The 13,651-nt window shown below is 54.8% G+C and overlaps 1 protein-coding gene and 1 long non-coding RNA gene across 7 annotated transcripts in view; one reads left to right on the top strand and one right to left on the bottom strand.

The window, feature by feature from the left end:
* LOC140619358 (uncharacterized) overlaps positions 1–12,348 on the top strand; it is a 26,931-nt gene extending 14,583 nt beyond the window's left edge. Inside the window, exons 2-5 of one of the 5 annotated variants that reach the window (XR_012019253.1) lie at positions 4,984–5,289; positions 5,679–5,803; positions 5,977–7,061; positions 7,644–12,348. This is a non-coding gene — a long non-coding RNA (uncharacterized lncRNA). Of the gene's footprint in view, positions 1–4,983; positions 5,290–5,678; positions 5,804–5,976; positions 7,062–7,640 lie in introns of all 5 variants that reach the window. The other 4 variants (XR_012019251.1, XR_012019254.1, XR_012019247.1 and 1 more) reach the window with 4 other exon arrangements.
* On the bottom strand, positions 5,857–13,651 carry MRFAP1L2 (Morf4 family associated protein 1 like 2). 2 transcript variants are annotated; one of them, XM_072802646.1, is made up of 2 exons: positions 13,052–13,651; positions 5,857–8,674 (listed from the first exon to the last, which is right to left on the bottom strand). In XM_072802646.1, exon 1 carries the CDS (start codon positions 13,448–13,450, stop codon positions 13,067–13,069), a length of 384 nt encoding a protein of 127 aa, XP_072658747.1. In that variant the 5' UTR covers positions 13,451–13,651; the 3' UTR covers positions 5,857–8,674; positions 13,052–13,066. The 2 variants fall into 2 exon arrangements, with proteins under 2 accessions (XP_072658747.1, XP_072658737.1); XM_072802636.1 differs by lacking the exon at positions 5,857–8,674 and adding an exon at positions 11,557–12,284 and having other exon boundaries at positions 13,052–13,647.

Raw genomic sequence — 13,651 nt, 5'->3', positions numbered from 1 at the left:
GCAGACACTGCTAGCCCCCCAAGCAGGTGAAGGGCCACCCTGGCCTGCCCTGCCAGGCTCCTCAGAAACCCCTGCCTGTTCTTACTATCTCCCTGTGCCATGCTGGGGGCGGGGGGCTTGGGGGGCCGTGTGATTTCCAGACCTGAAGGCTGTCTCTGTTTCCTGATGGACGGTGCCAGGTTGTGACCAAGCCAGGACTCTGGGAGCACAGAGTTGCCCCTCCCTCGCTCCCCAGAGGTGGCATAGGTCACGGGGCTGTTGCTGGAGATGCCTGCAGGGCCTGGCAGAGGGAGCCCCTGGACAGAGCTTGGAGGTCGGTGGAAGGGAGATGAAGCCATTTCCATGCAGCGGGCTCAGCCCCAGCCTGGCACTGGTGGGGAGCAGCCCGTCTTCCACCAGTCCTTTCTCGTTTGGACACGTTGCCTTTCCCAGGTCTCCTGCAGGGGAGGCTCAGCGTGGCCCCGTAGGTGGTCATTTGGGAGCAGATATGGTCAGCCCACTCTGCTGTGCTGGGCAAGTCCCTCTTAGGATGAGACTCCGGGTCCCCAGCAGATGGAGGGAGCTAGGGGGAGCCTCCAGAGGGAATCCTGAGGCCTGGAGCCTCGGCAGCACCACAAAAGGGTGTCAGAGGCCTTGTGGTGACAGTTGGTGAAAGGGAAGTAAGTGTTCAGGGCTGTTGCAACAGGGCTCATGACTATCCCAACAGTGGGGACACTGGCTCAGCGCCCACCCACAGCAGAGCTGGCAGGGATGCCCAGGAGCAGAGTCAGTGGGGGGTCACAGAGTGGGAGATTACTGAGGAGGCAGACAGGTTGGGGGGATTCTGGCCGCAGGCAGGCCAGGGCTTACCCGTCTGAGCAGGGATGAGGAACTTGGGTCAGGCGTCAGGATGGGGAGGGGACTTCCTGACTCTTGCTACAGCCGCGGTGAGGCAAGTGGGAGACAGATTGGGCCCAAGGACAAGGCAGGATCACAGAGCGGGCACCAAGCAGCCTGACGAACGGGAGAGGCTGCCAGACCCTCTTGGCTGAAGACCTGGCACAGAAAGGGGCCCGGCGTGGGGCCAGGAGGGGCCCAGGAGGTGCCGGCCTGTGCTCTCTAGGACAGGGCTTCCCTGGAGCCGGGGCGCGGGGTGCCAGTGCAGCACCTGCGGAGCGCTGGTCCTCCCTGGCCTTCTCAAAGAACAGTCACCTTCCCTGCTGAAACAGGATGCTTCTCCCCCACCCTAGAACATTTTAGTGATGAGTGTGTGGTTTTTTTCCAACATTTTGTATTCAAAATCATTGCAAAAGTCAAGGCAAGGTCACTCAAAGACCTCTCTTGGTGGAGATCTTTGTAGGCATTAAAAAAAAAAAAAGTGGTTAGATTATCACTGGTAGAGTGAACACAGGTGGAAGAAATGCAGGGATGAAGGTCACTAAGCAGCTCGCTCCCCTCAATAGGAGATGCATGGTGGTGACACGACGGGACACGGCTAACTTCCCAGACCAGCTCTTCACTCTTAAACATTTAACAGAAACTGCTGTTACAAAGAAAAACTACCTACAGCCCACTGAGAAGTTGAAACAGGTCGAGTGACATTCCTCCAGGAGCTCAGGTGCCTCGATGTTGATACTGAGGGCAAAAGGCAAGCCTAGCCCAGGCCCAGGATCCTGTCAGTCTACTGGGACATACAAAATTCTTTTAGAAACTTCCTTCATCTCTACCCCCCAAGATCCATGTTGGCAATCATCGCCCAAGCGTATGACCCACCGACATGCATCTGAAGGGTCTCAGGACAAGGGTTTTACTGGATTGTAATAAATGACCTTCTCCCTCTTCTATACAAACCTTCCATTTTGTACTACCCCTGGGAGCTCCCATCTACTTGCTACTTGGGGGGCCATCTGGTTCCTGAATCGCTTAACAAAGCTAATTAAGTCTTCAAATGTACAGAGTTGAATTTTGTTTTTTTACACTGCATTCATCTGGAAAGCTAGTTTGTTTATTCATTTGAAAGAGTGTGTGAGCAGGGGGAAGGGCAGAGGCAGAGGGAGAAGCAGACTCCCTGCTGAGCTGGGAGCCTGAGGGGGGGGGGCTAGATCCCAGGACACCCCCCCCCCCATCATGACCTGAGCCAAAGGCAGACAACTGAGCCACCCAGGCACCCTGGAAAGCTCGTTTCTTCCCTAGCAACTGTGAATTGCATCATGCAGAAACACCTTTCTGTCCCTGACCATTGCGGGGTGATTTTTCTTCCCACCCTGGGCCTGGGTGCCCCAAGATCACTGGTGCCAGGCCCTCTTTTATAGATGGCGATTCTGGGGGGCCTCCAGGGTCAGCAAGGAAGCAGACTGGGGTCACAGATCTGGGAGACTGTGTCTCCACAGGCCCAGCCCCCAGCTTACTGGGAAGGGACCAGCATGGCTCTTCTGAGCAGGGTGAGCTGGGAGAGAAAAGTGCTCCTGCATTGGCACAGACCGCCCCCCCCCCCGGCCCAGCCCACTTTATGCTCCCCATAACCATAGGGCCAGACCTCTGCTTGCTGGCCCTCCCATATCCAGCACCAGAGGCCAGATGAAGAAGTGGAATTACGAGCTTTTACGCGGGGCAAAGAGGAACCACCGAGAAAGACAGAGGGGCCCAGGGGATTGTCACCAGGGAGGCCCTACCCTGAGACAGAAGGCTGCCCACTCTCCAGAAGCCCAGGATGTTGCCCTACTTCTGAGGAAATGGCTCTGTGGGTCCAGGAGCTCTGGGGAAAGGCATGTGTGGGGAGGACCTGCCCCGGGAAACCCCAGAACCGTGAACTTGACTCTGGAGTCCAGGCCCCCCTGAGAAGGATGTTTGTGCTCAGCAAACATGACCGAAGGCCCCTCGTGTGTGGCCCCAGGTCAGCACAGGCCCCAAACCATGTTGGTGCAAGTTCTGAGTCCCCCAGCCCTCCCTCCCCACCGCCACTACTCCCGGCTGCGGGGGGTGCACACCCTGGCCTCTGGAGTGCCTGGGTGGCAGAGGCCCACAACAGGGAGGTGGGAGCGCATAGGCAAGGAGGCCCTAGCCCAGGCAGCACCTAGACAATGATGGGAAGCCCACAGCGGGACGCTGGTGTGCAAGAGCCAGCCCCGTGGGGATGGGATGGGACTGATGGCGAATGCAGCAGAGAGCAGAGACACGAAGAACTGCCGCTTTGGAGAGCTGGGGAGGAGCTGTGGAGGGAATAGGACATGGAGCAGGAAAGGCCCTGCAGGCAGGCCTCGCTGGGGCCCTGTCCCAGAGGCCTGGGGCTCCTAGCCCTTGCAGCACAGCAGAGCTCCTCAGTGACTTTAAATGCTGGCTTCAGGGCCCCGCTGCCCTAGAGCTGCAGTTTCAGGGGGCGTGGTCTCAGGGTCTTGGAGGGTTTTCAGCTGAAAGAGATCTGGTAGGATTTACCTTTTAGGCTAACTCAGCAGCTGGTATGAGATTTGGATGAGGAGGATGAGGCTGGAGGCAGGGAGGCCAGCAAGGAAGCTGTAGAGTAAGGAGCCCTCCAGGGATGCCAGTTGGGGAGTCCCACAGCCCCTGCCCAAAGCACATCGGGGAACTGGGAGAGGCCTCAACAGGGTGAAGAGAGAAGGAAGTGGAGGGGCCTCACCCTCTGATCCATCCTTTGCAGATGGGGAAACCGTGGCTCAGGGCAATGATGTGGGTGAGCCAGCCTAGGCTCCTCTCCAGTTTCACTGCACAAACAGCCCTGGTATCAAACCGTTTTTATCCACGGTAATGTATCAGACAAATATTTGCTGAGGGAGGAGGTGGGGGGAGCTGAGAAAATGAGTTTCTCGAGGACAAGCTGAGTGTCAGGGGTGTCAAACCACAGAGCCGCGGGGGCAGGGGCCTGGTCTCAAGCCTAGGCACATGGCTCCCGGGGAAGGGGGCAATGAGCCCTGGGCCCCGGCGCAGCCGCCTGCAAATCCTTCTTCAGTCTAGAAAGCAAAAGGACTCCACCTGCCACCCCCCCACCCCCCTTTGGAGCCTTCTGAGGTCTGGACGTGACACCCGGAGCAGTAGCAGCTGTGATGCCACCATGTGGATTCTTGGGGTTTGTGATTGAGAGCACTCCCAACAGGCTCCGTTCCCAGGGCTGATGCCCACAAACTAGGTGCTGAGAACAGCAGAAATTGCTTCTCTCACAGGCCTGCGAGTCCAAAATCACAGTGTCAGCAGGGTGGCTCCTTTGTGGGGCCTCAGAGGGAGACTTCCTGCTGCTCTCCTACCTTCTGGAGACAGCCTGAAATCCTTGGGGTTTCCCACCACACAGCCCCTTAACTCCAGCTCCTGCCTCAGTTAAATGCTGCCAAAGGGCTTTGATGGAGAGAAAAAGCCCACCCTCTTTGCCATCTCAGGAGGGCTGGAGCCCCACAGCCTCCAGCCCAGAGCACATAGGGCTCACCTCTGGCCTCCTCCAGAGCCACACCTCAGGAAACTGCTGTTTTCTTCTGCGAGTCAAGACTTGCAAGTGATGGGTATCAGAAAACCCAGGACAGTTTGGGATGATAAGAATAAAAGTCCAGGCTGGCCAAGACAAAGGGCGCTCAGGACACGTTTCTGTGTGTTCAAACCCAGGCCTGGCTGACCCTATGACCCTATAATGTGTTAATGCCCTTCAGATGGCTCTCTCATGAGATCCTCCTGACATTAGCATGAATCCCCCCCCACCCTGCCCCAGGTCTCTGTCTTAAGCAGAAGCATAGGGGGTCTTCCCTGCCGCCTGTCCCCACACTGTACTTCCTAGATCCACCAGGGCCGCGTCGAGGTCCATGCCGAGTTCTCTGAGGCCCCCAAAAGACAGGGCTGGGTCTGAGTCTGCCCCTGCCATGTGCTGGCTGGGGACCTCTGTGAGCCCAGTTCTCTCCTCGAGAGAAGATGAAGCATCACCCCAAGGGTTGTAGTGGAGAGGGACAGCATCCCACCCACAGGCTGCCCGCCAACAGCCACAATGGTTAATGTTGTCTGTTTGGCTAGTCTACAGGGCCCAGCTGCGTGGTTCTACATGTCTAGATGTTGCCGTGAAGACATTGCTTACTGGACTCAGTGAGGCAGAGGACCCACCATTCTGCAGGTGGGCTTCACCCCAACAATTGACATCCTCCAGAGAAAAGACCAAGGTTTCCAGGAGAGAGAGGAAGTCTACTCAAGACTATGACAGACACCCTGCTTGTTTCTGGGTAGCCTGCAGAATGCGGACTCGAGACTGTGACATTAGTGCTTATTCCAATCTCGTCACTGGCCTACTCTGTGATTTTGGACTTGCCACATCCCCACAGTTGTGTGAGCCAATTCCTTAAGTCTCTGCTTTCTATTCCTAACTTGGAAACTAGACAATCTGACCCTGTGGGGGTAGCCCTGCCAGCCTGAGGAGAGGCCGGGCCGCTGACTCCCCAATCTCAGATTCGTCAGCAGCCCCTGCCCTGCCTGAAGTAGGGGCTCCTCCTCAAGGGAGGATGGTGGGCAGGGTAGCACAGGGAGGGAGAGGCTGGTCTGGAGGCTGCAGCACCTCCACCCCTGCACCCAGTCCTCACCCGCATGCATGGTCATGCTGGCACCAGCCTTGCAGGGTGTTGTGGAGACACAATGAAAGTGAGTCCACAACCCATTCCCCTCAGTGGCCACGATTGCGATGGGCACATTTTAGATTCATTTTGTTTCTATTTTGTTAGATTTCATTTTGAGTCCAGAGAGAACTGGGCTCACAGAGGTCCCCAGCCAGCACATGGCAACTGTGGACTTGAAACTGCTGCCACCAGGAGCCAGGGCTCCCCAGGCTTCCTTCCGAGACTCACAGGTAAGACCACAGGCCACAGGGCTGGATGTTTTTAAGACTGTTAACATTTGACCTTTAGTCTTTAAAATTTTTATTTTATAATTTTAGGACTGTGTTTTAAATATAGGGAAGTGTAAAATGCAACCAAAAAAGATAGTGGACCCTACTCAGCTAACTTTTGTTGACATTAACAGGTAAATACAGTGCTCCTGAGCAGGCTTAGAAAACCCAGCAAGACTAGAAGGCACACATCAAGACTGAGAAGCTTGCCTTCCCCAGGCCCCCCGTTTCCCATTCCAAGGGAAGCACTAACAGTTGCTTGTGATTCCTTCCAGAAAAATGTCCATGTACCCCCAGCTTCTAGGAACCAGCATCGCACGAGGCATTCAGTGACACCATTTTTAGGCTCATAAGCACCACCCTCCATCGTTGGCCTTGATCTGCACCTTGTATTTCCACCTAGCCCCTCCCAGCAAGTGCTCAGTGGCTTGATCCTCTTGGCCTCCCGGGTCTCCACCCATCCTTCCAGCCTCCCCCAGGGCCTCCTTTCCAATGACACTGGATCCACAGCACTGCCCCAGCAGTGGCTTGGAAGGTCAATATGACTGGGGTAGGGAGCCCAACCAAGGGAAAGGTCCTGGTGGTGCCAGGACAGGGATGGAGGTATCCGAAGCCAAGACTGAAGGGGTCATGGTCATGGTGAGGGCCAGCATCCGGTCAGATTCTGCAAGCCACGACATGTTTGTGAAACTCCCCATGCCTGGGTGAGGAAAGCCAGCAACGTTTCCCCAGGCACACGGCTGTCCGGATCTAAACAGACCAACCGTTTCCTTCTTCCCACACTTGCCATCCTCCACCCTGGTGCTCCAGCCACAAATGCCTTGGCCTTTCACATTCAACGCTTTTTCTAATCATCCGTCTTTCCTCTGTTAACCTGCCACTGGGTGAATGTGTGAGTGGACTGAGGCTGAGCAGCTGTGAGACCTCATGGTCTGCCAAGCACAGCTGAAACCGAACGCTACCCTAAGCTTCTGTGGGCAGAAGGAACAGAAGGGATCTGTTGACACCCTCTACACAGATATGCTCTGCAGCGACCTCTGTTGGTTACAGGGCTGACCGGCCTGCACATCTCACCAGCCCAAGGCACCTGCTGGGTAGCATTTGGGGCAGGGCAGGTCAAGCCTGAGCCTCCTGAAAGATGAGGCCTCTGGACTGTCAGGAGAGGGCTGCCCAGGGGCTGGGGGTAGCAGAGCGGTGGTGAGCTCGCCGGCATCACCAGGTGAGTGGCTGTTCCACCAGAAAGCCACACCCTTGCCATCTTGTGTGGACTCTTCAGGTCACCTTCCCAGGAAACCTGGGGGGCGGTGGGGGGGGGGGGGGAAGGCCTCTGGATCACGGCTCATAAACCCATTCTCACCCAGCACAACTTCAGAATCAAGTAGATTGCTTCAGGAGGGGTCGGTGAGATAGGGCAGGGTGTATCAGAAGTCAGATGCCCTATCAGATAGGGCAGGAGGTCTCCAGCACCGTGGAGGTCAGGATTCTCAGGGGGAAGCGGGGAGGCTGCTGGGGAAGGGGCATGTGGGCTGCAGTTGAGTGCTCCCCAAGGCAATGTTCTAGAAATAGAAGATCAGTGCTGATGCACCTCTGGTGGCTTAAGAGAGAACTGCAGGGAAGTTTATGCTAACTAAATCAGAGGCTGGAGGGCAGGAGAGAGGCATGGAGAGCCAGGGGGTTAGGGACCACTATGCACCAGGGTGGTCCCATCAGCAGGTGCCTTCCCCGTGTCACACATCAAAGAAGAAACCCTCGCTCGAACTACTCCCCACTCACCTCGTTCCTCTGTTTTCCTCCACAGCAGAACTCCTTCAAAGTGCTCCCCATTCTCCCTCACCATCTTTACTCCTTTTAGGTAACGGAGTGCCCCAGTCAGAAGCATCAACATGGGCAAAGGCCCTGGGGCCAGCACGTGCTTGTCATGGCTAGGGAACAGCAGAACAGCCTACCTGGCTGGAGCAGTGAAGCAGCCTAACAACCAGGAGCTAGAGGTGGGAAACTGCAGAAACTGAAGGTCAGAGGTGGGAAACTACAGAAGTCTGCCCATCTTGTCCTTTGCAGTCTGTGGTCCTGACTTGGGATTTGGTTTAAGGGATAACTGAATTCTCAGACAGATGCCAGAAAGTTACTAAGGGAGAATACCAAGGGGAAAATGGACAGCCGGTCATTGGAGAGTCCAACAAGCCTGCTCCAGCTGACGGCTCGAGCATGACAGAGGACTGCTTCGTCAGGCAGGCATATTCTACGGGAGCACATTAAGGAACTTCTCTGACCTTCTCGGAGTCACAGGGCGTACCATGCAGTTCAATCCATGTGGGTTAGAGTGTGGGACTCATGGGACACTGAGTGATCAGACCATATACCCCGACCCCTCAGGATGCCTCTGACTGCCCAGGAACTGCATCATGGGTGTCACCAGATGACCATGCGGGAGTACCAAAGGTGGATTTCATCTGCTCAGTACCTTTTGCAGCTGGGGAATGTGTCTCAGGGCCTGTCTGGAACCCAGCCACTGTCTGCTGTCTAAACAGACTTAGTCCTAATGCAGGACTCACGTGAAAGTCCCAGGGTAGCTGGGCCTCTCCTTAAATTCCCAAAGCCTAGGAAGAGGCCGGACACACCTGTCTTCAAAGCTCTGCCTCGAGGGCCAGCACTGAAATTGTCCACTGGCTGAGTGGTTTACTTGACATGAACTGGAGACAACTGGAACGTCAAGCCCCAAGGAAGCTCAGAGAAGAGAGTGCAAAACCATCATCTTCTGGTGGCCCAGAGTCACAGAGCCAGCTCCTCCTCCAGAGCGAGTTCCTGGGGGTTTTGCAGCCCCTGCATCCTCACCTGAACAAGGAGGACAATAAAATGACCTCTCAAATTTCTGAAAATTAGATAATGTGTATGTTCAGTACCAAACCCCAAGTAGCTTCTAATAGACTTTTGTTTTCTCATTCCAGACGTCCAATGTGCTGCCTGCCCCTGGACAGGAGCTGTAGGAACATGGCTGTGGGCCGACAGCACAGATGGGACACTTTCGGGTCCTTGAGTGATTTTAGAATTGGATCTGTTCCACCCCATTTGCATCCCAGAGACTGACTTTATTCCTCAGGAGTTTGATGCAAGCAAAGATAATACTAACCACTGCCAGTTAGAAAGGGAAATGGATTTTAAGATGTAAATAAAAGGATGTTTGCCTTAACAAAGACCTCACATTCAAAAACTGGGGACTCCCAAGAATCCACCCCCCATTTTCACCACTACCCCTCTCCATTTGACACTGCTGCTGTCACCCATGGTCCAGCCTGCGGGGACAGCCAGGACAGGGGCCTCAGAAACTGCGGCTCCTATGGAAGGGGTGTGCAGTCCTCAGCCCCAGCAATCCCAGCTCTGTGCAGCTGCACCCACGGTGCTCCTGGCATCATTAATTGGTTAAGCCAGAGCACAACATACAGTTGTCCTTCTAATAAAGGACTCCAGACTTGGGGGGCTGGTCCCACAGGCCATTGGCTGTTGCAATTCCAACGGTGACAAACATCATGAGCAACCAAATGAAGCAGAGGCAGGGAGGTAGGCCAGGTCCTCTGTTCTCCCCTGCACAATCATGGAGGTGGGATCTCTACCCTCGCCTCACAGGCCTTGCCTCGTCCACCTTCCACAACCACACGCGAGTTTCCTAAACCACAGTGTTGTTGACCTGCTCAAGCCTTTCCAGCTAACCACCACTACCTCAGAGGCCTGTCCTACTTGAATCGTGGTACCTTGACCAGCACAGGCATCATGTGGGCGCTTGTAAGAAATACATGACATTAGGTCCTTTACAGGACTAGAAGCTGCATTTTGAAATGACCCCGGAGTTTCAGAGGCACTTTACATTTGAACAGTGCTGCTTTAGGGGCTCGGTACAGAGCCAGAAGCAGCCCCAACTGTTGAGACTTTTTTTAGCGAGTGGTAGGTCATTTCAAAAACTTAAAAATATATTTTTTCTTGTCACACATTCAAAAACATTTGACTATTCAGAATATACCAGTATATCTCCTGGTATGAAGAACTGAGAGCACATCCAGGTGCAGCCCAGAGCACGAAGACCCCAGGTGGAGAAGCAGGGAAACACAGGATCAAGTTTAAACTCTTCCAAGTCACACGCAGATGGCTACAAGCATGCCTCCTACCTCCCGCTCCCTGCAAAACCCCACAACTCTCCTCTATCATGTCACATTTCTACCTACTGACAGGCTCCCAGGGTGGGTTCCAGAACACTTGTTCCCTGTGCCTGGGGTGCTGTTCAGGGCTGAGCTCACAGTTCTGGGTCCAGACCAGGAGGCACTGGGTCTGAAGAGCTTTCTCACACCCCCAATGCTCAGTGGACTCCCTCTTCAGCGCTCCCACCACAGTAAAAACACAGGGTACAACATCTCCTGGGCCACCTGCAGCAGGCCTGGGACCACAAACCATATCATTACTAGGGCCACCTTTCACTTTCAAAACTGCCCCAGGGGATCCCTGGGTGGCGCAGCGGTTTGGCGCCTGCCTTTGGCCCAGGGCGCGATCCTGGAGACCCGGGATCGAATCCCACGTCGGGCTCCCGGTGCATGGAGCCTGCTTTTCTCCCTCTGCCTGTGTCTCTGCCTCTCTCTCTCTCTCTCTCTCTGTGTGTGTGACTATCATAAATAAATAAAAATTTAGAAAAAAAAAAAAAAAAAAACTGCCCCAGTTCAACAGATGACATGGCTACCCTCAACAGGTGCTCAGGCCGTGAACCTCGGGACACAGCTGGATCCTTACACATCCACATCATCTCTCAGCAATGCCTTCAGAACACCATGCACCCACCGGTGCCTGCAGGGACCACCCTGCCCCAGGACTCCCAGCTGTCTGCTCCTCACTCCGCCCTCAACTTCAATTCTTAATCCAGCAGCCAGTGAACCTCCTCATTCCTGGTCAGGTCCCACCACTCCTCTGCTTAAAGCTTCATTTCCGTGTCACCTGCAGTCAGAACGATTGTCCCTTCTGACCTCACCATTTGCCACTTTCTCCCAAACCACTTGTGTCTCCTGCTATTCCTCAGCTCTCTACCCTGTTTGTCCCACCCACAGAGAGCACAGAACATTTTTTCCTTAGATATCCTTGTGTATATTACACACACCCATCCTTGCTCAAACATCACCGTATCAGGTATGTCACTTGACCACCCTATATCAAACAGCAACACCTCCCTCCCCAATACCCGCTTCTCTCTCTCTTTTTAAGAACTTACCACTATTGGATATATATGACTTTTTTCCTGCCTTAGCACAATGAGGCACTGTCCTAAGCTTACAAACGTCAAATCCAAGCGTATAAGCACTTTGTTCACTGATGCACCCCCAGCACCTGTTGGTACTCAATTTATGTGGGATATATAAATACAACCAATGGGGGCACTGTATTGATTCTGTTTACAGAGCTGTCTTAACCCATGGGACCACCCCTCCTAGAAACTCCTAGCATCCAGCAGAGTCTGGAGTGGCACCCGGTCACAGTGAACATTAAGGGACTGAATGAACTTCAGCCTCCTGGAGGCAGAGGTCAGACCAAATGCTTTCCAGAGGCCCCTTCCTGCTCTGCCTTTTCTGTCCTGTTACAGTCCCCACAGATAGAACCTTCCCCTGGCCTACAGGCTTTTGAGCACATTCCAAAATAGGAAGCACCGGACACCCATTTGGCAATAATGACAACCAAAGGGAAACTTTCATTCTGAAAACGATTTATTTATCTCACCTTTTCCTGGCCAAGTCAATGGCTTTGGTTATTTGCACAAAGGTTCTAAAAACTGGCTTTCAGCGCTTCTTTTCTAGGCAAATGAACTTTATAGTAAGAAGCTAGAGCTCTGCTCTCAACCCCTTTGGGGTGTGCTCTGAGGACCCAAGCTGGGTACCACCTAAGCCTGGAAGATGCTACCTGCTATCAATTTGGGGCCCACCATTGGTAGCTCCATGCTCTTCTACCCAAGCCCTCCAGGTCACGTAGATGTCACATGCAGTTGTGGCAGAGAAGCTCCTAAAATGCATGATTATATCAAAATGGTTTACCCTGAAGTCAGCCAATACACACAGTACCTAGAATTCATCCCCTATTCTAGGTTACTCACCAGACAGGTTACATGATGTGCACCAGTTAACATGCCACAGAAAATTACATTTCTGAAAAAACAAAAAAGCAAAAACCAAAAAACCAAAAAACAAGCAAACAGAAAAAAAGAAAAGAAAAGAAAAAAACCACAGCTCTCCTCCTCTGATACGAGAGACTGCAGAATCCCAAAATGCGGATGCCATCCATCTCCATGCCCAACAGCCCCCGGGGCTTCTCAATCTGATCCAAAGCAGCAGCATCTGCATCCTTGACCGGTCTGGGCTCTTGCTTCAGCAGCTGCAGCCAAGCAGGGTCTTCTCTCTTGCAGAAGTCTGACCTCAAGTCTCTTTCATGGGTCCCCAAATTCCAGGAAGCATTAAAAAAAAAAAAAAAAAAAAAAAAAAAAAAAAGCAGAGCACAAGAGTATACGTCGGAACTTTAAAAAGACAAAGTCAGAGCAGCCTACAATCTAGGCCTATTCCCTTAGGTAACAGTATTTACCTAGAAGCTGTCTTCTCGAAACTCAATACACCTGATAATCATAATCATATCCGCATACACAACACTGAAATCCTCTTCCCAGAATAATACTAGAGACTTAGTATTCAACGTGTGAAAACATCGTAGAGAAAGTGAAAGACTCTTGGTTTCATGAAGCCTCTCCGGTCAGTCCTCTTTACCAGCTGAACGGAGTCCATCAGCGGATAATCTGGAGTACAAGTGGGGCAATTCATCATCATCATCACAACCTAAATTCTAGAACTCGTATCCTGGGGTCAAACAAACCCAACCAACTGTGCAGAATGCTACCGCCTGCTCTCGGGTCGTGGGAAACGCTCCGACCTCATCACACCAAGAAAAGTCCTGTCCTGCACTTGCATTCGCGCTCCTCCAGCTCGCCTCCCGGGGTTGCTTCCACCCGGCGGAGGGGGCTGGCCCACCTTCTGCAGACGTTCCCCGCGGCGGTCTCTACGGTTCACAACACACCAAACGCCTTGCGGCTAATTCCCAACGTAAAAGCGAGACCCCGCGTCTATCCGCCCGGCGGGGCGCTCCGCGGCGGGGCTGCACGAGCCCGGGTCCAGCCAGCCGCCCCCGGCGCCCCGCACGTACCCGCCCCCGCGTCCGTCAGGCGCAGCCGCAGCCGCAGCTGTCGATCTGCCGGTGCAGCTCCACGATCCTCCGCCCCATCAGCGCGGCCTCGGCGGCCTTCCGCTCCGCCTTCTCGCACAGCCTCAGCACCCGCTCCTCCGCCTCGCCGCCCGCGCGGCGGCCGGGCCCCAGCACGCCCTCGGCCGAGGCGTCCACCTCGCTCTGGAGCTCGTCCAGCAGGCTCGCGACCTCCAGCAACTTCCGGCGGGCCCGCAGGTGCGCGCGCACGTGCTCGCGCTGGAGGGCGGCGACGTCCCGGCGGGCGGCGGCGCGCTCGGGGCTCGGGGGGCTCGGGGGGCTCGGGGGCCGGCCGCAGGGCTGCTCCGGCCCCCGCCGCTCGTCCGCGTCCGCGGGCCGCATCGCGCCGCCCCCGCCCCCGTCCCCGCCCCGGCGGCCGGCTCACGGGCCCCGAGAGGCCGAGCGGCTGGCGGCGAGCGTCGGGTAGGGGGCCGAGCTCGCCGTGTGGAGCAACAGGTTGCGCCGAGTTTTCGCAGCAGAGACGGCGTCCAAAATGGGGCCCCTGCCGTCTGCCAGCGCTGCGCTCACGTGCGTCCCGTTTAC

The sequence above is a fragment of the Canis lupus genome, chromosome 2 (genome assembly GCF_048164855.1).
Source record: "Canis lupus baileyi chromosome 2, mCanLup2.hap1, whole genome shotgun sequence".
Lineage (NCBI taxonomy): Eukaryota > Metazoa > Chordata > Mammalia > Carnivora > Canidae > Canis > Canis lupus.
The sequence above is the reverse complement of the archived record's forward strand: the minus strand, read 5'-3'. Positions and strand labels throughout refer to the sequence as shown.

Coding starts and splice junctions, on each gene's coding strand:
- MRFAP1L2 (XM_072802646.1), bottom strand. CDS start 13,450: ATGCGGCCCGCGGACGCGGACGAGCGGCGGGGGCCGGAGCAGCCCTGC.